The 27,489-nt window shown below is 37.8% G+C and overlaps 1 protein-coding gene across 6 annotated transcripts in view; it reads left to right on the top strand.

Annotated features, from left to right (window-relative positions):
- The window catches only part of LOC150089016 (rab GTPase-binding effector protein 1-like), a 367,033-nt gene that overhangs the window by 139,774 nt on the left and 199,770 nt on the right, over positions 1-27,489 (top strand). For 5 of the 6 annotated variants that reach the window (XM_090369775.1, XM_090369773.1, XM_090369774.1 and 2 more), the window contains 2 exons: positions 5,720-5,932; positions 25,547-25,682. In XM_090369775.1, the coding sequence (XP_090225901.1) occupies positions 5,720-5,932; positions 25,547-25,682 (349 nt within the window). The remainder of the gene's footprint in view (positions 1-5,719; positions 5,933-25,546; positions 25,683-27,489) is intronic. The other variant, XM_090369776.1, reaches the window with a different exon arrangement.

Raw genomic sequence — 27,489 nt, 5'->3', positions numbered from 1 at the left:
AGTGTACATTTCTTCAACCTCTTCATCATCGTGGCTCGATGTTGATACATAAATCATTATAACCTTTAGCTTATACCTCTTAGAAATCCTGAGTAGCAGTCTTGACACCCTTGGTGATGTACTTTTGAATTCCAAAATGTTGTTTTTTTTATATCTTTATGGACCAGAAAGCCAACTCCACCTTCACTCCTTTCACTGTTTCCATTGGTGTACAGCAGATTTTCACTTGATAAACTTATAAGTGAATCATTTCTTCTTCTTGTTTCAGCCAAACTGATGATATTTCAATTCACATTTTCTAATTCCTTTTCCAGCTCTAATATCCTGTCTTCACCGATGAGTGATCTTACATTGTAAGAGGTCAAGTTCAGTTTCCGTGCATGGCAGCCTGGTTGTACCCAGAGATTCTTAGCCCTCTGCTTCCATTCTAATCCTCTCGCTGCCGTAAGAGGGGGAGTGAAAGTCGCTGTGGACTGAGGGCCATTTGTTTCATCTTACTGTCATATGCTGGAGGGTTTGGTCTTTTCCTCTTCGCGTTGACCAGGTGTCTTGAAGAGAACCACTCTTCATGTTCTTTGCCACCTAAGTGACGTAACAGGGCTTACCATCGAGAAGGTGTGCATGAGTGGATTTTAGGGACACGGCCAACCGGACTTCTCTTAAATCTTCTGAAATAGAAAGATATTGGATCCATCAGTGTTTTAGACTGAGTGTCTGATAACACACAGAATGCCTGTTCCCCTCTAAGCAATATAATATAGGCCTCCTACTACTACTACTACATAAAGAAGTACCAATTAGAAAAGGTGTAAGGCAAGGCGATTCATTGAGTCCAACCCTTTTCGCTCTTATTATGGATAAAGTTATTAGAGAAATAAATTTAGAAGTTAAGAAAGCTGTGTTAAAATAGGAAATAAAGGATTAAAAATGGTAAATTATGCAGATGACACAGTACTTCTTGCACAAACAGAAGGTGATTTGCAGATATTGCTGCATAAATTTAAAAAAATTGTTGCAAAATATAATATGAAAATTTTAGTTAATAAAACAAAGTTGCTAGTAGTTTCTAGCAATTCCAATTTCTAGCAAAATTGGAATTAGAAGGAAAAATAACAGAACGCGTAATGACATTTAAATATTTGAGCATAGAAATGTTATGTGGGATCGTTCAGTATGGATCCAATAACATTTTTATGGTAACCTCTAACATGATGATTATTGGAACTTACAGAACTGTAGTACAGAATTTAGTTGAGAAGACAGAAACTGCCGACCGGGCTAGCCGGGTGGGTAAAGTGCCTGCCTGGCAACCCAAAGGTCGCGAGTTCGAATCCCGCCTCGGGCTTGGATCAAAGTACTGCAAAAACCTTGGGAGGTGCATTATGGCTGCAAAAGCCGATGTGCCAACAACTACCAAAAAAAAAAAAAAAAGACAGAAACTAATTGATGTTGGACACATTTATATAGATTTTAATTTTCAGAAAATGCATATGGAGTAAGATTGTTCCAAAGAGCAGAAGTCGATGGAATAAAGAAGAAAAGTTAGTTAAACCATGAATGCACATTAACCAGATGATGATGCTGTGTTTGCATTGACTTGGAAGAAGTGTAATTAATACTGTATTAATTTACAGAAGTTAATTCAAAAGAACAACACTGATGGAAATATCTGTATAAAAAGAAGGAAATGAATGTTTCTCTGATAGGGAGCCAAATTAATTCTAAGTGCATGTTTGATCCATTTTGGTCTTCTGATACTAAGAAGGGATAACAAAATAACTGTATTGCTTTTTAGCTTCATAGAATCTAAGAATCTCAATGTTAATAATTCTGAAAATTCATTCCATTAACATACTTGACCAAATTCACTTGTTTTACACTTTTCATTTTTATACATTTTAAGAAATGAATAAAATTATTTTCATGGATTTTAAATTTAAAACCTTTAGGTTTTGCACTTAATGTACTTATATAATTTGATAGCAGCTTATTTACTAATTACCTTGTCATTTTTTCTTCAAATCATCAAGTAAATTAGTAAATAACCTCCAATCAACTACAGTGTAAAATTTCCAGAGGTCATGTTGTGGCATTGTAATCTAGTTAAAAACCTAGATCATATTGCTACACTATGTATCCCTAATATTAATAGTATTTCTTTTTTTTTTTTTTTTTTGTGAAGAAGTATGTTTTCATCCAGGATATTCAGGAATCTTGCCAAATACATTATTATGTATTGTATATTGCAATGTTTGTTTTGAATTTTCATTAAGAAAGAAATTCACCCCTTTACTCAACTGTATTTCAACCAGTATGAATGAAATACACACAATATGTGCAGAGAAGAGCAATGAAATTAGTGAATGGAACAAAAGCTGGAAAAAATGAAACAATATGCTCTTATCAAGAAAGGCCTCATTTCTGAAAATTGCAGCATCTGAAAAGATCTGATTGAGGTGTTTAAAGCTTTGAATGGATCTAATAAGCACAATGCTGATGGCATTCTCACTCTTGCTCAGACTGCACATGTGAGGGGACATAAATTTAAATTGAGGAAAGATGGTTCTAGGATAGATGTGCCAAAATTTGGCTTCAGCCCCCCACTAGGTAGTCGATTGTCAAAACAAACTTCCATCTGGTGTTATGGAATGATGTTTTTTTTCCCTGCTGTATAAGCTTTCTTTTTTGCATCATTTGCCACAACTAACACTAAAAGATAAATAAAATGGGTGACGGTTATGTTTAGTGTGTTTTGTTTTTTACTGATTCTTTTTTTATAGAAACTTAATTTTGTTGTATCATTTTGCAAGTATTAATGTTAGTGTTATTTCTCAGAGACAGAGCAAGCAGCACTTAATAAAAAGCTAAAAGGCCTAATGCACTTTCTTGCAAAATTTAACTTCAAGATATCTTGTGAAAAATCTGAGAATTTAGTATGCATTTAAAAAAAAAATTCCATAGGTGCCGTTTTGTCAATGATATACAGGAATTTTGTTGGTAAGGATAAGGAGGTGATTATCCCATTGTATAAATCAGTGGTCAGGCCACATCTTGAGTACTGCATACAGGTGTGGAAGCCTTCATTTGCAGAAGAATGTTGATCTGTTGGAGCAGTTGCAGAGATGTGCAACTAGATTAGTGAGGGGGAACAGAAGGTTGCTTTACCAGGAAAGGCTTCAGTTCTGCAATTTGCAGCTCCTGGAAACTAGACACCTGCAAGGAGATCTGATTGAGGTGCTTAAGGCTTTGAATGGATTGAGTAAGCTCAGCGTTGATGGACTCCTTCCTATTGCTCAGACTTTGTACATGAGTGGGCATAAATTCAAAATGAGGAAGATTGCAGGTTGGCTGTACAGAAATTGCATGTTGAATGTATGGAAATTTGCTTTCAGCCAGCAGATATGATTGTTGGAACAAACTCCCATCTGGTGTTGTAGAAGTAAGTAGTTTGAATAAATTCAAGGAAGAACTAGACAAACTGTTAGAGGGGGGATATGAAAGGATTGGTGTTTTTTTCTTTTCTTTTTTTTTTGGATGATGCTATATAAGCTTGCTTTCTTGCATCATTTTCCACTACTAATACTAATTCCTACTTTTGAAATTTCCCAAGTTATTAGACTCAGCTAGCTAACAATAAAGTTCCTTTCTGTGAGCATGTAGGGCATCTGCAGCACAAAATTAGTCTTCTGATTCTTTAAGTATCAATTCATTCACCACATTCCTGTACACATTTGTGTGCATCTACATCAAATGGTAGTGCATATCTCTACAAGCATAGATGAAAACTGCTAAGATGCAGAAAACTTTCCCTGAAAAATATTGGGTGATTTGGTTTGCCATTGTGAAATGTGATTTTGAATTAGTGCATAACATAACTTATGTGTTCATTCATTTACAAATAAATGAATGTTGTGTTGAATGCATTAAACAAAATTATACAGTCACTATAGTTTAAAGCACTCCCACTGTAGAAAATTTCATTGTTTGCTTATAATTACTATAAAATTTCGTTATATTTAAAATTAATAAATGTACATTAAATAATGCTCAATTAATAGTGGACTTCTCATTATAGACTATACTCATGGTAACTGTTATTGTAATCATTAACAAAGTTTTTGTATTTTAGTATGTATGTACGAAGTGTGGCAATAAAGTTCCCTGACCAGTGCTCATGTTCAATGAGTGAAAATAAATGGAAGTGGTGTGTTTGTAGTTCAAACTTCCTGGAACAGATGATGGTACAGGGATTTTCCAGTAGGCTGACAGGTTGCAGCAACAACCAGTTTTGTTAGTAGCATTAATGTTCTGTGTTGTGATTTTGCAATGGAGCAATGAAAGAATATTAAATTTTGCTTCGACTGGGAAAATCTCCAACAGAAATGTATGAAATGTTAAAAACTGTTTATGTCGATGAAACATTAAGTCATACTAGTGTGTTTGAATGGCATAAGTGGTTCAAAGATGGATGTGAGGATGTTTGCGATGAGCCAAGGACTGGGTTGATGAGCCATCAACCTCTCAAAATGAGGACAGAGTTGCAAAAGTTCAGGAAATTGTGGAAAGAGATCATTGTTTGAGCCTCAGAATGATGGTTGGTGAGTTGGATATGAATAAGGAGACAATTCGTCAAATTCTGCATGAATATTTAGGGAAAAAGAAGGTCTGTGCAAAAGTTGCACAGCCTCATGGATGAGCTCATGGATGAGCAGAAGCAACGAATAGTGGCATCATGTGAAGACTTTATCCAGACTTGCCAATCCAATTTTTTTCAACTAGATTGTCACTGGAAGCGAGTGTTGGGTGTTTTAGTTTGACTCAGACATGTTAGAGCATACAGTGGACTTCAAAATCATCACTGAGGCCCAAAAGGTTTCATTTACAGAAGTCCAGGATCAAGATGATGCATGTTTTTCAAGAAGAAGTGTGTGATTCACAAGGAATTTATACCTGAAGTGGGGGAGCCAATGCTGCATTCTATGTACAGATGCTTCAAAGACTATTGAAGTGCATTTCCCGAGTGAGGCCAAAATTTCAAGAAAAAGCAACTGGTTCTTGCATGACAGTGACCTCACCCATTTTTCACTTGTTGTGAAGACATTTATGACAAACTGCTGCACTATGATCAGCCATCCACCTTACTCTTCTGTTCTAGCACCAGTCAACTTCTTTTTTCCAAGGTGAAAACTGCCCTCAAAGGAAGGATATTTCAGGATGTTGAGGACCTAAAGAAAAATGTAACCACTGAACATCATCTCTTTGGATGAATTTGCTGATTCTTTTCAGAAACATTTAGAACAATATAATAAGTGCATTCAATCAGGTGGTGATTATTTTGAATAAAAATAAAACTACTTTTGAGCACCATCATGTTGTGCTCTTTTAATTGTACCAGTCCCAGAACTTTATTGCTACTCCTCACAGTTCATTTTATTAACTCTTAAATCTGAACACTGTTTTTTCCAATAGGTTTGAAGAATTCCATAATGCTGTCTTTTAGAACAGGGATCTTTAACCTTTTAAGGGTGAAGTCTGCTTTTAAAAACCATCAGAAGCTGAGAAGCTGAATGATGTTTATTATTAAACTTAGCCCTGTGGGTATCATAAAATAGCTTTGTGGGCCATGGGTTGAAGACTCCTGCTCTAGAACAACAACTTCATTGTGGAAAGTTTCACAATTTTAGAAAAGCAGAATTATTTGTAGCTTTTATTTTTGTAGGCACAGGAAGATGCTGAAATGCTGCGTTCTTTGGTGGTACCTTTAGAAGAAGAAATAAAAGCACTCAAAGACAAATTGCGATCTACTGATGAAGGATTAAGAATGTATGAGACAGCATTTTCAGGTCTAGTGAAAGGTCTTGGTTCAGATTCCTTAGCTGAAATGATCAAGGGAAAATCACCTGCAGAAGTAGTTGAGCATCTCGATGAAAAGGTATATTACATTTTTGATCATACACATATAGAAAGAGAAAGGGTGTATGTCTGAGAGATGGAGAGAGTGAGTATTAGTGTAAGCCATTTGGTGCAAGGGAGCTGCAAGCTTTTGCTGCACCACCAGCCAAAAAATAATAAAATAAAATAAAAACCACTTATGTGTTTCTCTCCTCATGTAGGTACTGATCCAGCTGATGTTTGAATTTCCCCACAAATTTCAGCTTCATCTACCCACAACCTTCATCAGTACCTATCATCAGTACCTATCATGTAGGTACTGATCCAGCTGATGTTTGAATTTCCCCACAAATTTCAGCTTCATCTACCCACAACGGTAACTTATTTCAGTAATTAACAGCCGCTGACAAAGGAAATTTCCAGTCTAAATTCCTTCCCCCATAATTTGAATTTATGTTCTTCATTCTAATATCATTTACAACTGTGAAAATTTCACCTTTGTTCGGTTTTATTATCCACTCTTAAGGCCATATAGACCTGTCAGATCCCCCTTCTTCCACACCAAGGTATGTAGTTACCAAGCTCTGTAGTCCATATAATCAGTCTTTCTCCTCATATGGACATTCTTTTTCTAGTCAGATAGGGATTATTACCTCTCTCTATCTCTACAAACATGTTTGGTAAATCACCAACAGGACATAGTGGGGTGCCTCCATAGCCAGGTGGGCAGGAGCAGCGGTGCATAGCACATGCTTCTTGATTAGACCTGGGTTCGAGCCCGTGACCACCAAATACGGATGCGGAAAGGCCAGGGGAATGACCACCGCATATCCCTAGAGCAATATGGCCTTAGTTGCTAATGCTCTTAAAAACCAAAAAAATAAAATAACAGGACATAGTGGGCCCTCTGCACTGTATGAAGAAGTTTGTCTACCTTAATTGTAATCTCCAATTCCCTTTATTCCCCTACTGTTTTTTAATTCAACCCCTCTAGGTATATCAATTTTTTTTAAAATTGTAGTAAATAAGTAGCTCAAAGATCCTAATCACATAAGTTGGCATATTATGGCATATAGGTTGGTGTATTAAGTTATGAATTTAGAAAATTAGTAGCATATTTAGAAACATAATTAAATAGTACATACCTCTTACCTCTTAGCAAAGTCTAGGAATAGAATTGCATTATTATACTTTTGTCTCTTAGATTATGCAATAATTTTAAATTAAATTTAGACTGGGGTCATGCATCAAACAAGAACAGCAAGCAAAAAAGCCCAAAGCATGATTTCTTTGGCTCAGAAGAGAACCATCAATTCTCATGCAAATCACAGCTACATTCATTGTGCTACTTGCTGCATTTTTTGTGGAATTATCTATACCAGAATGTGACACATCCAAATTGGATGATTTTGTGCACATTCATTGCAGTGAGTATGAGGGGCTTAAGCACCAAATCAGTGTTTTGATTGGCTTATGGAACAGGGTTGATGCCCTCAAAGAAATTAAGAGGGAACCATTATGCACTGGATAGCACAACTCTGGAGATTCTCCATGGCAGAATTTGCTGATCCCATAGGAAGTATCTATTGTCGGGGAAAAGGAAATATGTTTAGTAAAAAGGTTTAGTTTAGTAGAATGGGACCAGGGTATATCTGTCAGGAGAAAAAGCTGAGAAAAAGTCACCTTTTAAGGGCACAAAAGGTGATATTGTTGAACATCTCGGTACTAATGGTATTAGGAGTAGGATATCTGAGGATTTAATTAACAAGTACAGGACAACATTGAGAAAATGTCATGAGTTAGGATTGAAATTGACAGTCTGCAATTTTGACCAGACATGATTGGAGAGAGTACATGATGAGGCCCATATCAATCAATTCAACTCTGGAGAGTGTGCAGGGCTCAAGGGGTAGAATTTTTTTCTTAGCGTGGTCTGTGCTTGTAAACAGGAGAGGCTGTTTTTACAGGGATGGGATACACTTAAATAGAAAGGATGCAAGAATATTTGGTGATGCTTAAGGTTGTGTTAAGTGGGTTGGAGGCGTCTCCGTAGCCAGGTGGGAAGGAGCAGCAGTGCGTAGCACACGCTTCTTGATTAGACCGGGGTTCGAGCCCGTCACTACCAAATACGGAGGATGCGGAAAGGTCAAGGGAATGACCACCGCATATTCCCGGAGCAATATGGCCTTAGTTGCTAATGCTCCTAAAAACCAAATAATCAACCTAATCAATCAAGTGGGTTGGAAAACTGCTATGCTGGGGGGGGGGGATATACAGACTAATAGGTTAAAAGTAGCCACAGGCAGAAGTGTAAGTGAATCTTGTACTGCTTCTATTGGAATATGCAGTAGCATTTAAAGCAAGGTATTGGGGATTTCAAAGCCTGCAAAGAGTTCTCGGCAGGCTTTGAAACACGGGCTGTGTTAGGGTTACTAAGAGTAAAATTGGGTGCATGTATACTTGCATGTATGCTACTGATAGGAGTGTAGTAAACAAGTTTGATGAATATGAAGTACTGGTTAAGTCATCAAACTTGGACATTAGGGATGTCAGAGACATTGTGCCACTCAGACATAAGAGATACAGAATTTCAATAAGTGGAGTATAATGTGTATATAAAGGACATTTTTATTTTATTTTTTAATTATTTATTTTATTAAGTGGTACCAGCCGAACTTTGGCAATCCTCCAAAATTATACGAATAAAAGTCAGTAACAAAAAGAAGATAGTTTCTGATCAGGAAAGTATTACTCAGAGCATACAGTCCAAATAAGGTCTGAGCAGCTCCTCAAACTGCTTCTTGAATATAGTCACTATTGTAGCCCAAGGAGATACCATTAGGTTTACTCACTTTCACTCAAAAAAATGCTGTAAACACAGTTATGAACTCAATCTTCATCATGAACAGCATCTGTAGATATTTGTACTCATAACACAGTGACACCACTAATCAAGAACTGAGGCAGCACTGTGAACTGCCAAATGATCCTTCATACAATCCACATGTGGCCTGACTCCTAATATTCATATATTAGCATTAGTAGAGGCATATGATGCAAGAAAGCAAGCTTATGCAGCATCAGCCAAAAAAAAACACCCCCATTTGTTCCAAATGCCAGTCCAGCTCAGCCTTAAATTTATTTAGGCTATCAACTTCCACCAATCAACTACCCCCTGGCTAAATGCAAATTTCCTCACATCTATTCTACAACAGTCTTTCCTCAATTTGACCGTCAGGTTCTTAATCTGAACAAGAGGAAGAATTCCATCAGCATTCAGCTTGCTGAACCCATTCAAGGCCTTATACATCTCAATCAGATAACCTCGCAGGTGCCTACTCTCCAGGTTCTGCATTACAGAACTTAAGCCTTTCTTGGTAAGAGCACCCCTTTGTTCACCCTCACCAGACTTGTTGCCCTTCTTTGTACTCTTTCTGCCAACTCTACATCCTTCCTAAAATGAGGCCTCCAGACTCTCATAATTATGGCTCAGGCCACACAGTACTCTAGGTGTGGCCTGATCATTGCTTTGTACAACGGGATAATCACCTCCCTGTCCCTGCTAGCGAAATTCCTATATATCATTGACAAGACTCCGTTACCCGCTCTGGCAGTCCATCTGCACTGCTCAGCGAACTTCATATTTGACTGCACAATTACCCCCAAGTCTTTTTCACTTTACACTTCCCTGAGTGTAGTACCACACAGTCGGTACATTTCTCTTGTTTTATTGCTACCCATATGCAGTACTTTTTTGCATTTGTCAGTGTTAAACTTCAGTTGCCACTTCTCAGCCTATTTGCCTAACTTATCTAGATCCAGTTGGAGTAGCATACTATCTTTACTGGCGATAACAACCGTGCCAACCTTTGTATCATCTGCAAACTTGGATATTAATCCTGATATACCTTCATCAATATCATTGATAAACATACAAAACAACAATGGGCCCAACACCAAACCCTGGGGAACTCCACTAATAACATTAGTCCCCGAAGAGCAGTAGCCATTGATTACCACTCTCTGTCTTCTCCCACTCAACCATCCCTTTATCCATAGCAGCAATTTGCCTCGAATGCCACACTGCTCCAATTTGTTCAGCAGTCTTCCATGTGCAACAGTATCAAAAAGCCTTTCTAAGATAGAAATATATGATATCAAAGTTATTCCCTACATCCAGTTCCTTTGTGATCACATCATAGTATCCAATCAAATTGGTCAGGCAAGACTTTCCCTTAACAAAACCATGCTGTGTCTGAGCTATAACTGAAGTCTTGTCTAGATGATCCTGCAGTGCTTCTTTAACCAGTGCCTCCATTAATTTTGCTGGAACAGAAGTTAAACTAACAGATCTATAATTACTTGTGTCGCCCTTTGATCCTCCTTTGTGAATTGGGGTCACATTTGCACATCTCCAATACATGGGTACCTCCCCTGAGTCCAGAGAAACTCTCATAATTATGGCTAAGGGTTTGCTTACTTCCTTTGCTGCCTCCTTTAATATAACTGCATAGATCCCATCCACCCCAGGTGCCTTCCTTATGTTTAACTTCAACAATTTCTCCTCCACTTTACTCTCAGTTATTACAAAATCATTTAGCTCCCTGTTAAAGTTTGATAACTTCTGGCATTTTCCTCATTGAATAGCTCCTCATGTGTGAATATAGATGCAAAATACTCATTCAGTTTATCAGCTACATGAGCATGATCATCAAAGTCAACCCATCTGTGTTATGCTATTAGTTAAGAAACACATAAAATCCAAGGAAGCGAAGCCAGTCAACATTACTGGACAGTGCAGTGTCGAGTCAGTTTGGTGTGACATAAGAATTGGGAGATCAAAATTGAGAGTAGGAGTATGTTATAGGCCTAATGACTCTGATGAGTATAATAAGAAACTGTACAGGGAAATAGAGTGGGCCATTAAATCAAAGAGTTATAATGGGAGATTTTAATTTCCCAAATATTGATTGGAATTTGTGGGTTGGTCACTCACACACTAGCAAGGCTTTTGTGGATTTATTGGATGATCGTTTTCTCCATCAGCATGTTCAGGAGGCAGCTAGAGGGAGTAATACTCTTGATCTGATTATCAGTAGTGATTCTTCATGCATTAAGAATCTGCAGATAAAGGAACAACTAGGTGGCAGTGATCACAGTGTGCTGAAATGGGGTTTACTCAAAGAGGTAAATACTGTCAGGAGTAAAGGGAAAGGTTTTTGCTTTCGTAAAGGCGACTACGGTGGTTTGAGACAGTATTTAAATTCTATATGGTGGGACCAACTGATGATGTTACCAACAGCAAATTCAAAATGGGAAGCATTCAAAGAATTTATCTTGGAAGCTACTAGGCTTTACATACCAACTAAGAAATATTGTTCAAGGTTTAGGCCTAAATGGATGTCAGATGAACTAATGAGAAACTAGAAGGAAAGGGATGAATCAGATTGGACCACTTAGCATTAGTAGAGGCATATGATGCAAGAAAGCAAACTTATGCAGCATCAGCAAAAAAAAAAAAAAAAAAAAAAAAAGGGTCCCATTTCACCCCTCCATTCGTTCCAAATACCTGTCCAGCTCAGTCTTAAATGTATTTAGACTATCAACTTCCACAACAAAGGTTGAAAGTCTATTCCACCAACCAACTACCCACTGGCTAAAGGCAACCTGCCTAACCTCCTTAGTAGCACAGACAAGCTTATATCTGCCGTATGCTGCTGTGTTACTTGATAATTTATATGCATCCTATATATATTTCTTCTCTACCATGAGCCTCATTAATTCATCTGACATCCATTTAGGTCTGAACCTTGAACAGTATTTCTTAGTTGGAATGGATAGCCTAGTCGCCTCCAAGATTAAGTCCCTGAAGGTTTCCCATTTAGAATTCAGTGTTGGTAACATCATCAGTGATCCCACTGTACAGAATTTCAAAATTGTCTGAGACCCCTGTAGTCACCTTTACAAAAGTAAAAGCCCTTCCCTTTAGCTTTGATGGTAGTTACATCTTTAAGTAATTCCCATATCAGTACATTGTGATCTCTGTCAGCCAGTGATTCCTTTATCTGCAAATTCTTAATGCATAAATAATCACTGCTGATAATCAAATCAAGAGTATTACTACCTCTGGTTGCCTCTCGAACATGCTGCTGTAGAAAACAGTCATCCAAGAAATCCAAAAAAGTCTCGCTAGTGTGCGAGTGACCAACCCACAAGTTCCAGTCAATATCTGGAAAGTTAAAATCCCCCATTATAAGACATTCTAATTTACTGGCCCACTCTATTTCTCTGCACAATTCCTCATAATACTCATCAGATTTATTAGGCCCATAGCACACACCTACTCTCATTTTTCCTTTCCCAGTGCTTATGTCACACAAACAGACTCAACATTGCATTGTCCACCAACATCAATTGGATGCACTTCCTTAGATTTTGTGTGTTTTTTAACTAACAATATAACCCCTCCTCCCTTCCTGTCTTGTCTATCCTTTCTGTACACATTGTACTCCCCAAATTTCAATTGTGCACTGCCTATATCTGTGTGAAACCATGTCTCTAATATCCCAACAGTATCTGCCTTTGATGTCTTGACTAGCACTTCAAACTCATCAAATTTATTAACTATACTCCTAGCATTGGTGTACATGCACCTGTTTCTACTCTTAGTTACCCTAACACAGCCCGTGTATTTATTTGCTCCACTATGACTCTCAACAGTCCAGGAAATCTGCATTGTCTTGCTTCCATGCTGCTGCTCATTCTAATAGAAGCAGTGCAAGAATCACTTTTGCCTCTGCTTGTGGCCACTGTTAGCCTTTTAGTCTGTGTATCCCCCCCAAGCTAGCAGTTTTCCGACCCACCTAACAATGCCTTGATAGCATCAGCAAATATTCTTGCACCCTTTCTATTTAAATTATATCCCATCCCTGTAGAAGCAGTCTCTCCTGTCAACAAGCACAGACCAGCTGAAAAGAATTCAACCCCTTGAGCCTTGCACAATCTCTACTGAGCCGAATTGATTGACAAGGCCCTCATCATATTTTTACCCTCCTATCATGTCTGGGCAGGATTGCAGACATTTTCATATTCAACCCTAACTCGTGACTTTTTTTCAATATTGAATTTGTTGAGTAAATCTGCAGATTTCTTACTCTTAATGCCATTAGTTCCAACGTGTACAACAATATCACCTTTTGTGCCCTTAAAAGATGATATCTGCTCTATAGTGTCATCAACTTATTTGACATACCCTGGTCCTGTTCCACCTATCCTTCTTGCATAGTATATTCCCCATCTCCCTGATAATAAAGTCACCAACAATAACTAGTTCCTGTGGGACCAGAGCATTCTGCCTTGGAGATTGCCTCTGTATTGCCTGATGCACAGGAGTGAGCTCTGCCATGGACTTTCGCAGCTGAGATCTTGATGGGCCCCTCATATTAATTTCTTCGAGGGCGTTTAACCTACACCTCAAGCTCTCATAGTCGCCGATCAAAATGCTGAGTTGGCACCTAATTTCTTGATACTCTAGGCATCTTGCACACACACAAAGACATCCTCCTTGGCTAGATCATTAGAAAGTTCAGCAAACATTTCACGCTTTACAGATTTTTTGCAACTGTGATCACAGACTAGTGCAATCTCACTAGTCTGTGATCTTTGCCTCGCAGCTCTAGTCTGGGTCATGATTTCTGTTTAAATACAGTTTAATTAACAATGAAATTTAATAAGTTGCCCTGTGAATCACAGCCTTTTAAAATGCACTGCTTGCTTGATGTTTGTGGAGCAATCAGGTACGGGACATGAGATTGCCAAGGGGGATGTCTTTGTGTATGCACGATGTAAAGAGTGTGAGGAAATGAGGCAACAACTCAGCATTGTTATTGGCCTATATGTGAGAGCTTGAAGAACAGGGTGGATGCCCTCGAAGGACCTAAATTGAAAGGCCCATCAAGCTCTCAGCTGCCCACATCAACACTAGAGCTTGCACTTGATCATCACACAACAACGACAACCCTGAAGGCAGAATGCGCTGGTCCCACAGGATCTAGTAGTTGTTGGTGACTCTATTTTCAGAGAAACAGGGAACATGCTATGTAAAAAGGGTAAGTGGAACAGAACCAGGGTATGTCTACCAGGGGCAAAGGTGATACTGTTGTACCCGTTGGCACTACCCAATTCTGCCCAGACCCGATAGATAAGAGTAAGTGTCTGCATTTCTGCCCAGACACGATAGAAGGGAGTATATGATGAGAGCCTTGTTGATCATTTTGGCCCTGGAAAGATTGTGCAAGGTTCAAGGGGTAGAATTTTTTCAGCCTGGTCTGTACTTGTTAACAGGAGAGACTGCTTCTACAGGGATGGGATACACTTAAATAGAAAGGGTGCAAGAATATTTGCTGATGTTATCGAGGCAGTGTTAGGTGGGTCGGAAAACTGCTAGCTTGGGGGGATACAAGGACTAATAGATTAACAGTAGCCACTGGCAGAGGTGAAAGTGATTCTTGCACTGCTTCTATTGGAATGAGCAGCAGCCTGGGAAAACGATGCAGGGTATTTCAGAGACTGCTGGGAGTCATTGCGGTACAAGTAAACACATAGGTTGTGTTAGGGTAACTAAGAATAGGAACAGGTGCATGTATACTTACATGTACACCAATGCTAGGAGTTTGGTAAATAAATTTGATGAATTTGAGGTATTGCTCAAAACATCAAAGGCAGATATTGTTGGGATATCAGAGATGTGGTGTCACACAGAATAAGGAATGCAGAACTGGAATTTGGGGAGTACAATGTGTACAGTAAGGATAGACAGGATAGGAAGTGAAGAGGGATTATGCTATTAGTTGAGAAACTCATAAAATCCAAGGAAGTGAAGCCAGTCAACATCACTGGATGGTGCAGTGTCGAGTCAGTTTGGTGTGATATAAGCATTGGGAGATCAAAATTGAGAGTAGGAGTGTGCCTAATGACTGATGAGTATAATAAGAAACTGTACAGGGAGATGGAGTGGGCCAGTAAATCAGAGTGTTTATAATGGGGGATTTTAATTTCCCAGAGATTAACTGGAATTTGTGGGTTGGTCACTCACACACTAGCAAGGCTTTTGTGATTTATTGGATGATTGTTTTCTACAGCACCATGTTCGCAAGGCAACTAGAGGGAGTAATACTCTTGATCGGATTATCCATAGTGATTCTTCACACATCAAGAATCTGCAGATAAAGGAACCAATAGGTGGCAGTGATCACAGTGTGCTGAAGTGGGATTTACTCAAAGAGGTAACTACCATCAGGGGTAAAGGGAAGGGTTTTTGTTTCGTAAAGGCAACTACGGTGGTCTGAGACCGTATTTAAATTCTATATGGTGAGACCAACTGATGTTGTTACCAACAGCAAATTCAAAATGGGAAGCATTCAAAGAATTAATCTTGGAAGCTACTAGGCTTTATATACCAACTAAGAAATATTGCTCAAGATTTAGGCCTAAATGGATGTCAGATGAACTTATTAGACATATGGCAGAGAAGAAAAATGCATGGGATACATATAAATTAATGGGTGACATGAAAGCTTATGATAGATATAAGCTAAGAAAAACAACAAAGAGTTCTTTACCTATGTAAACTCTAGAAGAAAAGGGATGAATCAGATTGGTCAACTGGATGGTTCAACTGTTGATGATCCTGCTTCGGTGGCTAACAAACTAAATGAGTATTTTGCATCTACATTCACCCATGAGGAATTATTCAGGGAGGGGAATGCCAGATGTGAGTTAAACTCTGGAGTGAGCTAGATGATTTTGTAATAACTGAGAGGAAAGTGGAAGAGAAATTAATGAAGATAAACATAAAAAAGGCACCCCGGGTGGATAGGATTTGTCTAGTTATATTAAAGGAGGCAGCAAAGGAAGTAAGCAAGCTCTTAGCCATAATTATGAGAGCTTCTTTGGACTCAGGGGAGAGGTACCCATAGACTGGAGATGTGCAAATGTGACTCCAGTTCACAAATCAGGATTAAAGGCTGACACAAGTAATTATAGACCTGTTAGTTTAACTTCTGTTCCAGGAAAATTAATGTAGGCACTTGTTAAAGAAGCACTGCAGAATCATCTAGACAAAACTTCAGTTATAGCTCGGACACCGCATGGTTTTGTTAAGGTAAAGTCTTGACTGACCAATTTGATTGGATACTATGATGTGATCACAAAGGAACTGAATGCAGGGAATAACTTTGATATCATATATTTGTATCTTAGAAAGGCTTTTAATACTGTTGCACATGGAAGACTGCTGAACAAATTGGAGCAGTGTGGCATTGGAGGCAAGTTGCTGCTGTGAATAAAGGGATGGTTGAGTGGGAGAAGACAGAGAGTCGTAATCAATGGATACTTCTCATCGGGTACTAATGTTATTAGTGGAGTCCCTCAGGGTTCAGAGTTGGGTCCATTGTTGTTTTCTGTATTTATAAATGATATTGATGATAGTATATCAAGCTTAATGGCTAAGTTTGCAGACAATACGAAGGTTGGCAGGGTTGTTAAGGACACTAATGACAGTACACTGCTGCAACAGGATTTAGAAAAGTTGAGAGATGGCAAATGAAGTTTAACATTGACAAATGTAAAGTACTACATATGGGAAGCAGTAACCCCAGAGTGACGTATCAACTCTGTCGTACTGCACTGACAGTGGTAGAGAACGAAAAGGACCTGGGGTTAATTGTGCATGCAGATATGAAGTTTTCTGAGCAGTGCAGACGGTTTGCAAGAGTAGCTCATAGTGTCTCATCAATGATATACAGGAATTTTTCTAGCAGGGATAAGAAGATGATTATCCTCTTGTATAAGGCAATGGTCAGGCCACACCTTGAGTATTGAATACAGGCCTCATTTTAAGAAGGATATAGAGCTGTTTGAACAAGTACAGAGAAGGGCAACAAGATTAGTGAATAGAACAAAGGGTTGCTCTTATTAAGAAAGGCTTAAATTTTGCAAATTACAGTGTCTGGAGACTAGGCACCTGCAAGGTGATCTGATTGAGGTGTATAAAGCCTTGATGAAATATGCCTCTGCTAATGCTAATATCTTAAAAATGTGGGATTTTAACTTCCCAAATATTTGCCGGAACTTGTGGGTTGGTAACTCACACAAAAGAAAGAATTTTCTGGAATTATTGGATGACTGTTTTCTACACCAGCATGTTAGAGAGGCAACGAGAGAAAGCAGTACTCTTGATCTGATTATCAACAGTAACTCTTCATGTATTAGGAATCTGCATATAAATGAACCACTAGGTGTCAGTGATCACACTATATTGATGTGAGATTTACTTAAGATGTAAATACTGTTAAGGGCAAAGGAAATGGCTTTTGCTTTTGTAAAGTTGACTACAGTGGTCTCAGACAGAATTTAAATTCTGTGAAGTGAAAAGTTATCATTGACAAATTCTAAATTTTAATTATTCACAGATATAATTGTGGAAGCTACTAGGCTTTTTATATCCTCCAAGAGATACATTTCAAGGCTTAGACCTAAATGGATGTCAGATGAACTGATGAGATTTGTGGTAGAGAATAAAATACATGGGATGCATATAAATTATCAAGTGATACAGAAGCTAATCAGTAATCAACTCACAAAGGAGATCAGGCTAGTTAAGCCAATTACAAGAAATCTCTGGCAAAGAATGCAAAGTAAATTAGCGAACACTTTTTAATTATGTAAATACTACTAGAAGAAAGGAAATGAATCTGCTGTCATGTTGCTGACAAACTAAATAGATATTTTACATGTACATTCACACATGCGAAATTTTTTTGGAATGGGGATGCCAGTGCAGTAGTATATCAAATTCTTATAGGGAGTCGAATGATTTTGTGATAACAAGAAGAAAGTGTAAGAGAAATTTTTGTAACCTTAACAGAAAAAAGGCACCTGGGGTGGACTGATCTATCCAATTACATTAAGGGATGCAATAAAAAGCTAAGCAAACCTTTAGTCATAATTCTGAGGAATCATTAGATTCAGGGGAGATCCATATGGACTGGAGATGTGCATATAGTGGGAATACATTCCCAATTCACAAAGGGGACCAGAGGGTGAAGTGAGTTATTACAGACCTGTAAGGTAGACTTCTGTTCCAGAGTAAATAATGGAGTCACTGATTAAAGAAGTGATGCATGGCCAACTAGGCAAGATGCAGTTATAATGCAATCACAACATTAACTTGTTAAAGGACAATTTTGTGTGACCAATATGATTAGATACTGTGATGCAACAACAGGTTGTTGCATCACAGTGATACAAAAAATATTTTGACGTCATATACTTAGATTTCAGAAAAACTTTGAATACTGTTTGATATAAAAGACTGCTGTACAAATTGCAGTGGTGAGGCATTAGGAGTAAGTCATTGCTGTGGATAATGGAATAGTTGAGTAGGAGCAGACAAAGAGTGGTTATTAATGGGCACTGCTCTTCTTGGATTACTTTTATTAGTTGAGTTCCTCAAGTTCAGTGCTGGGGCCCATTGTTGTTTTATTAATTTGTTTTTAATGATATTGATGAAGGCATATCAGACTTAATGTCTGAGTTTGCAGATGATATCAAGGTTGGGAGGGTGATTAATGACAGTAATCAGGGTATGCTACTGCAGCAAGATCTATAAAATTATGCAAATGGACTGAGAAATGGAAAATGAAGTTTAACATTGACAAATTGAAGTTATGCCTATGGGTAGCAGTAATCCTGTAATAATATCTGTGTGAGACCACGCTCAGGTTGGTGGAGAATGACACAGACCTTGGGGTAGTTGTGCAGTCAGATAGGAAGTGTTCTCTGAGCAGCGCAGAGAGGCAGCTAGAACGGCTCGTTGAGGTTTTGTCGACAATGTACATGAATTTTGCCAGTCATATATACACCTGTGATTATCCTGTTGAATAAGGCAATAGTTGGGCCATGTCTTGAGTACTGCATACAAATCTGAAAGCCTCATTTTAGGAAGGATGTGGAACTGTCGGAATGGGTGCAGAAAAGGGCAGAAAAGTGATATAAATAAGGGGAATAAAAGGATGCTTTTAACAAGAAAGACTTCAGTTCTGCAAATTGCTGCATCTGGAGACTAGACACTTTCAAAGAAATCTGATTGGAGTGTTTAATGCTTTGAATGGATTGAGTAAGTGAAATGCTCATGGCATCCTTCCTCTTGCTCAGAGAACACACATGAAGGGTCAGAAATTTAAATTGTTGAAGAATAGTTGCAGGATAGATGTGTGGAAATTATTTGCTTTCAGCCAGTGGGGTAGTTGATTTTTGGAACACACTTCCAAGGGATGGACAGGTTATGTGGGAAGTGTTTGCCACTTCTAATACTAAAATCCAGCCAGACTCGTTTCATTGATATTCCCATTGGCAAAGACATTTTAATTGTAATGGTTCAGCCATTGATGAAGTCACATACACAATCTACAACCGAGCCATTATAGCACTCAGCTGGTAAGATCAAACAATTGATGGAGCCATTGCTTATTATCAATTTAGTATAATTTAGAGCTTGTACTGTGTTAGTTAAACTACTGAATAAACTTATATTAATTTTAGTAAATACCTGTGGTACCGTTATTTCTTCAACTAAATTCTTTAGTTACAACTGATGTTTTCTACAGTACTACCTCTGAAATCCGTATGTTTCAAGTGAAGAAATTGAGAATTGTGATTAAGAAATTGTAGTTAAAATAAAGGAAAGAAGAAGACCACTCTTTTCTCAGGTTGTCATACATGAATAAACTATATGAGGTAACTTTTTAACTCATATCATAGTTTATTCATGTATGACAACCTGAGAAAAGAGTGGTGCACTTCTTCTTTCCTTAAGGCTATTCTTAACTTTATTTTAACTAAAAATTTTTAATCACAATTCTCAATTCCAATTACTTCACTTGAACCATACAGATTTCAGAGGTTGTACCATAGAAAACATAAACTGTGACTAAAGTATTTAGTACTGAATAAATTAATTTTAAAAACTATTCCCTTTGTATAAGAGATTTTATTTCATGCATAATCTAATGTCAAAATTATTTTCTACATTCATGAGTGCCTCTCTCAAAGCCAATCAGGATAGTTAAATGAGATTTTTCTCTTTACAAAACCATTTTTTCCCCTCAGAATACCATTTCTGTTTTTATTCCCCTGTATTTCCTATCTTGCTCCCATGATTTTCCCTACCAATGAAGTTTTGCAGAGCAGTCTGTAGTTCTATTTTGTTCTTAGAAATGCTTTTGTATCTCTAGTCCAAAGGAATCTTCTCCGAATATAGTGGTAACCTCATAATTAATATTAATGATTCACTAACTCTCTCACTGCCTCCCTCAAAATTAATGTGTATGTGCCATTATGGAGGCCTTACTTGCCTTCAGCTTGAAAGTTTTTTTTAATAAGTAATCATCTACAATTTCGGTGTTGCTAATTTCATACTACTCAACTTCACTAACTTCACTTGCTCAATTTTTCCTTGCTGTGAAGGTTTTTTTTTGTCTGTAGAGATTGATGTAAATTACCTGTTCAATTCAATGTCAATATCTACAGAAAACTAAGAAATTCCTGCATGCATTATGTAAGTGCCCAATTTGGTTGGCTCTTTGTTCTCTTAGTCAATGATTTATCATAATCAGCCTTCATGAACCTAGCCATTTCTGTGGTAATATTACAGATCGGCTTGTAGCTGTTTTTGGCTTCAGTACCAGTGATTTGACACTTGTTGAGACACATGCTTCCGGTGATGCTCTAGCCATTGTCAGTCCATTTCCACTACATAACAGCAGTTTACTAACCTCTGAGAAGCCATAAGTTTAAAACTGAGTATCTCATTTTTCTTAGTTTCTCTTATCATAACTTATCTCATTCATATGATGAATACTGGCGTTTGTGCCGGTATTTTTGAGACACCCTGTATATTTGCATGTATACTTGCAATTTAATGGACACTGCTTTCCCTGGGGGCTCACATCTGGTGAGTATGGGCTTGGCACACCCAGGGTCCTGAGTTGGATATCATCATTCTTCTCTTTCTTGGTGATTCCCTTCTACTTTTGACTCTCTCTCCCTCTCGGGGTTACTCGGGAACTTTTTTTTTTCCTGGTGCAGCATAATCCTCAGGCTTCCTTGCATCATATTAGCATTAGCATTAGTAGAGGTGTTTGATGCAAGAAAGCAAGGTTATGCAGCATCAGCCAAAAAAAATAAATAATAAATAAATAAATAAAAAATAACCACTTCAACTTCACCCCTCTGTTCGTTCGAAATACCTGTCCAGCTGGGCCTTAAACTTATTTAGGTTATCAACTTCCACGACAAGGGATGGAAGTCTGTTCCACCAACCAACCACCCGCTGGCTAAAGGCAAATTTCCTCACGTCTATCCTATATCTGTCTTTTCTCAATTTGAATTTATGCCCTCTCAGGTGATTATTCTGAGCAAGAGGAAGAATCCCATCAGCATTGAGCATGCTCAAACCATTCAAGGCTTTATACACCTCTATCAGATCACCTCGCTGGTGCCTAGTCCCCAGACACTGTAATTTGCAAAACTTAAGCCTTTCTTCGTAAGAGCACCCCTTTGTTCCATTCACTAATCTTGTTGCCCTTCTCTGTACTCGTTCCAGCATCTCTACATCCTTCTTGAAATGAGGCCTCCAGACCTGTATATAGTACTCTAGGTGTGGCCTGACCATTGCCTTGTACAAGGGAATAATCACCTCCTTATCCCTGCTAGAAAAATTCCTATATATCATCGACAATACACCATGAGCTACTCTTGCAGCCCGTCTGCACTGCTCAGAAAACTTCATATCTGCCTGCACAACCACCCCCAGGTCCCTTTCATTCTCTACCACTGTCAGTGTAGTTCCACAGAGTTGATACGTTGCTCTGTGGTTGCTGTTTCCCATATGTAGTACTTTACATTTGTCAATGTTAAACTTCATTTGCCACCTCTCAGCCCATCTGCTCAACCTTTCCAGATCCTGTTACAGTAGCATAGTGTCAGTAGTGTCCTTGACAACCCTGCCAACCTTCGTATCGTCTGCAAACTTGGACATTAAGCTTGATATACCATCATATGGGGCGCCTCCGTAGCCAGGTGGGCAGGAGCAGCAGTGCGTAGCACACGCTTCTTGATTAGACCGGGGTTCGAGCCCGTCACCACCAAATACGGAGGATGCGGAAAGGTTAGGGAATGACCACTGCATATCCCCAGAGCAATATGGCCTTAGTTGCTAATGCTCCTAAAAACCAAAATAACCATCATATGGATAATAATAATAAAAATAAAAAAAATAATAATAATAATATACCAGATTAAAGTTTGCATATTTCAGTTGTTATGTGCACAGAGTAACTTTTGGATCCTTTCTCTGCAAGACTGAAAACCCATGATTGGCACTAAACAGCAATTTTATGTGCAACATATAACACAACACTGAATCTATCTGTATCTGAGCTTTTCACTTGTGTTAAATTGATTTTTATTTTCCCTATGCCCACTGTTTACAATGAAGAGGCATAGAAACCTCTTTATTCATTCAGCTGAATGAGGCTGCATTGTGGTTGTAGATCAGCGTTTCCCACCCGGGGTCCACATGGACCCCCAGGGGTCCATAGAAGCTTTGAGGGGGTCCACAAGAAAAAAATTGTATTTTGGGGGTCCATAATATGAGCTAAGGGGTTCATGATAAAATATTATAAATAAAATAATTTGTTAACTAAAAATAATAATAATAAAATAAACTAATGTCATAGAAAAGTCCAGAAATTCGCAGTTAGAAGATACTAGTATTTTCTGGAACCTTCTTTAGTTGATGCAAAAAAAAATTTCTTTCCATAGAAAATTCTCGAAGAAGAAAACATTATTTAAGCACCGACTAATCTAGAAAGAGTCAGTCAGTCAGAGGCAGTCATTTCATTCTATAGTGAGTAATCGGCATCGTTGTGGTGAAATCTATTGTTTGTGTTATTGAACGTTATTGTTCTAGTGAACTATATTTCCATTAGTACCTACAAGCATTTCCAACATTAAATATTTGAAGTTAATAATATTATTATTGTTTTCAGATTACCCATGGCTCATGCAAAGAAGAAAACAAGACAATATTTGACTGAATATCTGTCGTATGGTTTTATTGAATCACCAGAGAATATCACAAAACCAATGTCTTATATGTATGACTGTGCTGTCTAATGATAGCATGAAGCCAAGTAAGCTTCGTCACCATTTGGAGACAAGGCACAACGAAAAGAAAAATAAATCAGTGGAGTAGTTCCGAAAACTACGAGACAATTTTCAAGGAAGAAACAAATTGGATCAGATTTTTAGTAAACAAGCAAGCAATAAAGATAGCGGTTTATTAGCATCATATGAAATCGGCAAAATAATAGCAAAATCTGGAAAGCCACATAGCATTGGTGAAACTGTCATCTTGCCTTTGATATCAGTTGTAATTTAAACAATGTTAAACAAAAATACACTTGAAATTACCAATAACCTTCCTTTGTGCAATAACACAATATCCAGACGCATTGATGAAATGTCTGAAGATGTAGAAAATCAACTTATTGCTCAATTACAAGTGAAACAGTTTGCAATGCAACTCGATGAATCAACTTTGATGGGCAATCAAGCACTTTTATTGGCATATCTAAGATGTATGGATGATAATCAACTCAGAGAGGAAATACTTTTTGCAAGATTCCTCAAAACAGATACTAAAGGTGAAACAATATTTAAGGAAGTCCAGTCTTATTTTAGAGAAAAAAATATTCCACTCGAAAATTTAATAGCTTGTGCTATTGATGGTGCTCCTTCCATGGTCGGTAGGTACAGAGGGTTTATCACTCATTTAAAAAATGCATTTCCAAAAGTATTTTGCATACATTGCGTGATTCATCGCCAACATCTGGTGGCGAAGAGATTGAGTGGACGTCTTCATGAAGCCTTAACTCTTGTAATAAAAGCTGTCAACCTCATTAAGGCTAATGCTCTTCAATCTCGTCTCTTTCACAAATTTTGTGATGAAAATGAAGAAGGATTTGACCATCTTGTACTGCATACAGAGGTGCGATGGTTGTCTAAAGGCAATTGTCTTCGACGCTTCGTTGTCCTTTGGGACAGTATTGTATCATTTCTAAACTAAAAGGAGATTGGAAAACAGTTGGTTGCCATGAAAACAGACATATTTTACCTCTCAGATGTGTTTGAAAAACTGAATTCTCTTAATAAGCTGCAGCAAAGACATAATTGTGATTTAATATCTAGCAAAGAAGCCATTAATGCATTCCTAGGAAATCTCAAATTGTACAGTCTTAATATCTCAAGCCATGCGTTTGACCAGTTTCCAAATTTTGCTTCAGTTAATGGCGCCTCCGTAACCAGGTGGGAAGGAGCAGCAGTGCGTAACATATGCTTCTTGATTAGACCGGGGTTCGATCCCGTCACCACCAAATACGGAGAATGCGGAAAGATCAGGGAATGACCACCGCATATTCCCGGAGCAATATGGCCTTAGTTGCTAATGCTCCTAAAAAAAACCAAATAACAAAATAACAATAACAGCTTCAGTTAGCAGTGATTTAAAAGATGATGATTGCGTTGTGTATGTTGATCATTTAAAAAAAAATTTATGAAGATATGCAAGTTCGGTTCAAGGACCTACTAGAACTGAACATCCCAGATTGGGTGCTGATTCCATTTGAGGTAAATATTGCTGATGTCGAAATTGATTTACAAGAGGAACTTGTTTAATTGCGGTCGGTCTGATGAGACAGTCCGAAGTCTATTCAAAAAAATAAAGCATGATGTATTTAAGAATAGCGACATTGCATGTAAATATCTGCTTTTATGGGAGAAAGCTAAAATGTATGTCATTGTTTTCCCATAATCTTATCTTGTGGAATCTTTAGTCGTGTAACACAATTGTTAACAAAAAATCGTAATCGACTTGATATAGTAAAAAGAGGTGATCTTCGTCTGACTCTCACAAAATTGGAGCCAGATATTAAAATGCTAATATCAAAACATCAGCCACAAGGATCTCATTAGTAGGGCCTATTTAATGGGATCCTATTTAATAGCCTTAGGAATAAATTTATATATGTTGTTTTAAATAGTATTTTTAAAATTTTTTTTTTATTAATTCTGTCATTACAAGTAAAAATATGTTTCAGTTTTATCAATTAAAATTTTCAAAATTTGTAATTTACATTTTTTATATTATATTGGAATTGTGTAATTATTAGCTTTTACTAACCTACAAATAAATATTTCATTTAGGAATATTACATATGCGTATATGGGGGTCCACGTATGTAAAGTTAGGACTCAGGGGGTCCACAAGCAAAAAAAGGTTGGGAACCCTTGCTGTAGATCATGCTTATCAGAAGAGAATTATATGAATATTGTCTTCGTTTTATTAAATGAGTTTAGAAAAAAATAATAATTTAAAAAGCTACTATATATTTTTTTTTATGATGCTATTTTTGTATATGTTTAGGATGCTATTTTTGTATATTTTTTATTGATTTTGAATTTCCATTTCATTAAACAGTTACTGAAACATTGTATAAATATTACTATTAGTTTTATAATATTTTTTTTTTAGCTAACTAGTTTAAGTCAAGGTCTGCAAGCTGAAAAGGCCTCCCGCAGTGATCTTGAAATGTATGTAGCTGTTCTAAACACACAAAAAGCTGTGATGCAAGAAGACATGGAGAGAATTAAGCAAGAGCTTCAAGAAGGTAAAGTTAATGATGTCTTTTTATTAGTCATAAGGTTCAAGATAGCTCCAGGCTTTTGCTACCAGCAAAAAGAAGAGTGAAATTTGAGTTGAGTGAAAAATTCTAAAAGAGAAACTTTTGATGCTTTTCACTTCTGAAATTTCTTCTAGTCACTCTTCTATACTTTCTTATTTCATATATAGATGGACTTTTTAATTTTTATTTCCTCACATTTAGCATTGCTGTTGTTAAATTCTAAGCTTGCTAATAATAGAGTCAAATACTCAGGGAGGGGAATGCCAGTCATATATTCAGGGATCGGAATGCCAGAGGTGTATTAAACTCTGACAGTAAGCTAGATAATCTTGTAATAACTGAGAGTAAAGTGGAGGAGAAATTGTTGAAGATAAACATAAGAAAGGCACCTGGGGTGGATGGAATCTATCCAGTTATATTAAAGGAGGCAGCAAAGGAGGTAAGCAAACCCTTAGTCATAATTATGAGAGCTTCCTTGGACTCAGGTTAGAGGTACCCATGGACTAGAAATGTGCAAATGTGACCCCAATCCACAAAGGAGGATCAAAGAGAGACAGGTAATTACAGACCTGTTAGTTTAACTTCTGTTCCAGGGAAATTAATGGAGGCACTGGTTAAAGAAGCATTGCAGGATCATACAGACAAGACTTCAGTTATAGCTTGGACACAGCGTAGGTTTTTTAAGGGGAAGTCTTGTCTGACCAATTTGATTGGATACTATGATGTAGTCACAAAGGAACTGGATGCAAAGAATAATTTTGATATCATATATTTAGATATTAGAAAGGCTTTTGATACTGTTGTACATGGAAGACTGCTGCACAAATTTGAGCAGTGTGGCATTGGAGGCAAATTGCTGCTAAGGATAAAGGGATGGTTGAGTGGGAGAAGACAGAGAGTGGTAATCAATGGACACTGCCCTTCGTGGACTAATGTTATTAGTGGAGTCCCCCCCCCCCTGGGTTCAGTGTTGGGTCCATTGTTGTTTTCTTTATTCATTAATGATATTGATGATGGTATATCAGGCTTAATGTCCAAGTTTTCAGACGATATGAAGGCATCTTTGTATTGTCTTTGTAACAACCCTGCCAACTGACAAAGACGGTCAGCACGGTTGTTAATGACGCAAGTGACGGTATGCTGCTGGAACAAGATCTAGAAAAGTTGAGCAGATAGGCTGAGAGGTGGCAACTGAAGTTTAACATTGACAAATGTAAAGTACTTCATATGGGAAGCAGTAACCCCAGATTAACGTATCAACTATGTGGTACTACACTGACAGTGGTAGAGAGTGAAAGGACCTGGGGTAATTGTGCAGGCAGATATGAAGTTTTCTAAGCAGTGCAGACAGTCTGAAAGAGTAGCTCATGGTGTCTTGTCAATGATATACAGGAATTTTTCTAGCAAGGATAAGGAGTTGATTATCCCCTTGTATAAGGCAGTGGTCAGGCCACACCTTGAGTACTGTATACAGGTCTGGAGGCCTCATTTTAAGAAGGATGTAGAGCTGTTGGAACGAGTACAGAGAAGGGCAACAAGATTAGTGAATGGAACAAAGGGTTGCTCTTATGAAGAAAGGCTTAAGTTTTGCAAATTACAGTGTCTGGAGACTAGGCACCCGCGAGGTGATCTTATTGAGGTGTATAAAATTGAAATTGAGGAAAGGCAGTTGTAGGATAGATGTGTGGAAGTTTGCCTTTAGCCAAGCGGGTGGTTGATTGCTGGAACAAACTTCCATCTGTCATTGTAGAAGTTGATAGCTTAAACAGATTCAAGGCAGGACTAGAGAAAC

Source organism: Mastigoproctus giganteus, chromosome 3 (assembly GCF_048544385.1).
Source record: "Mastigoproctus giganteus isolate SK-2022 chromosome 3, ASM4854438v1, whole genome shotgun sequence".
NCBI classification, from domain to species: domain Eukaryota; kingdom Metazoa; phylum Arthropoda; class Arachnida; order Uropygi; family Thelyphonidae; genus Mastigoproctus; species Mastigoproctus giganteus.
This window is presented reverse-complemented; position numbering and strand designations above follow the sequence as displayed.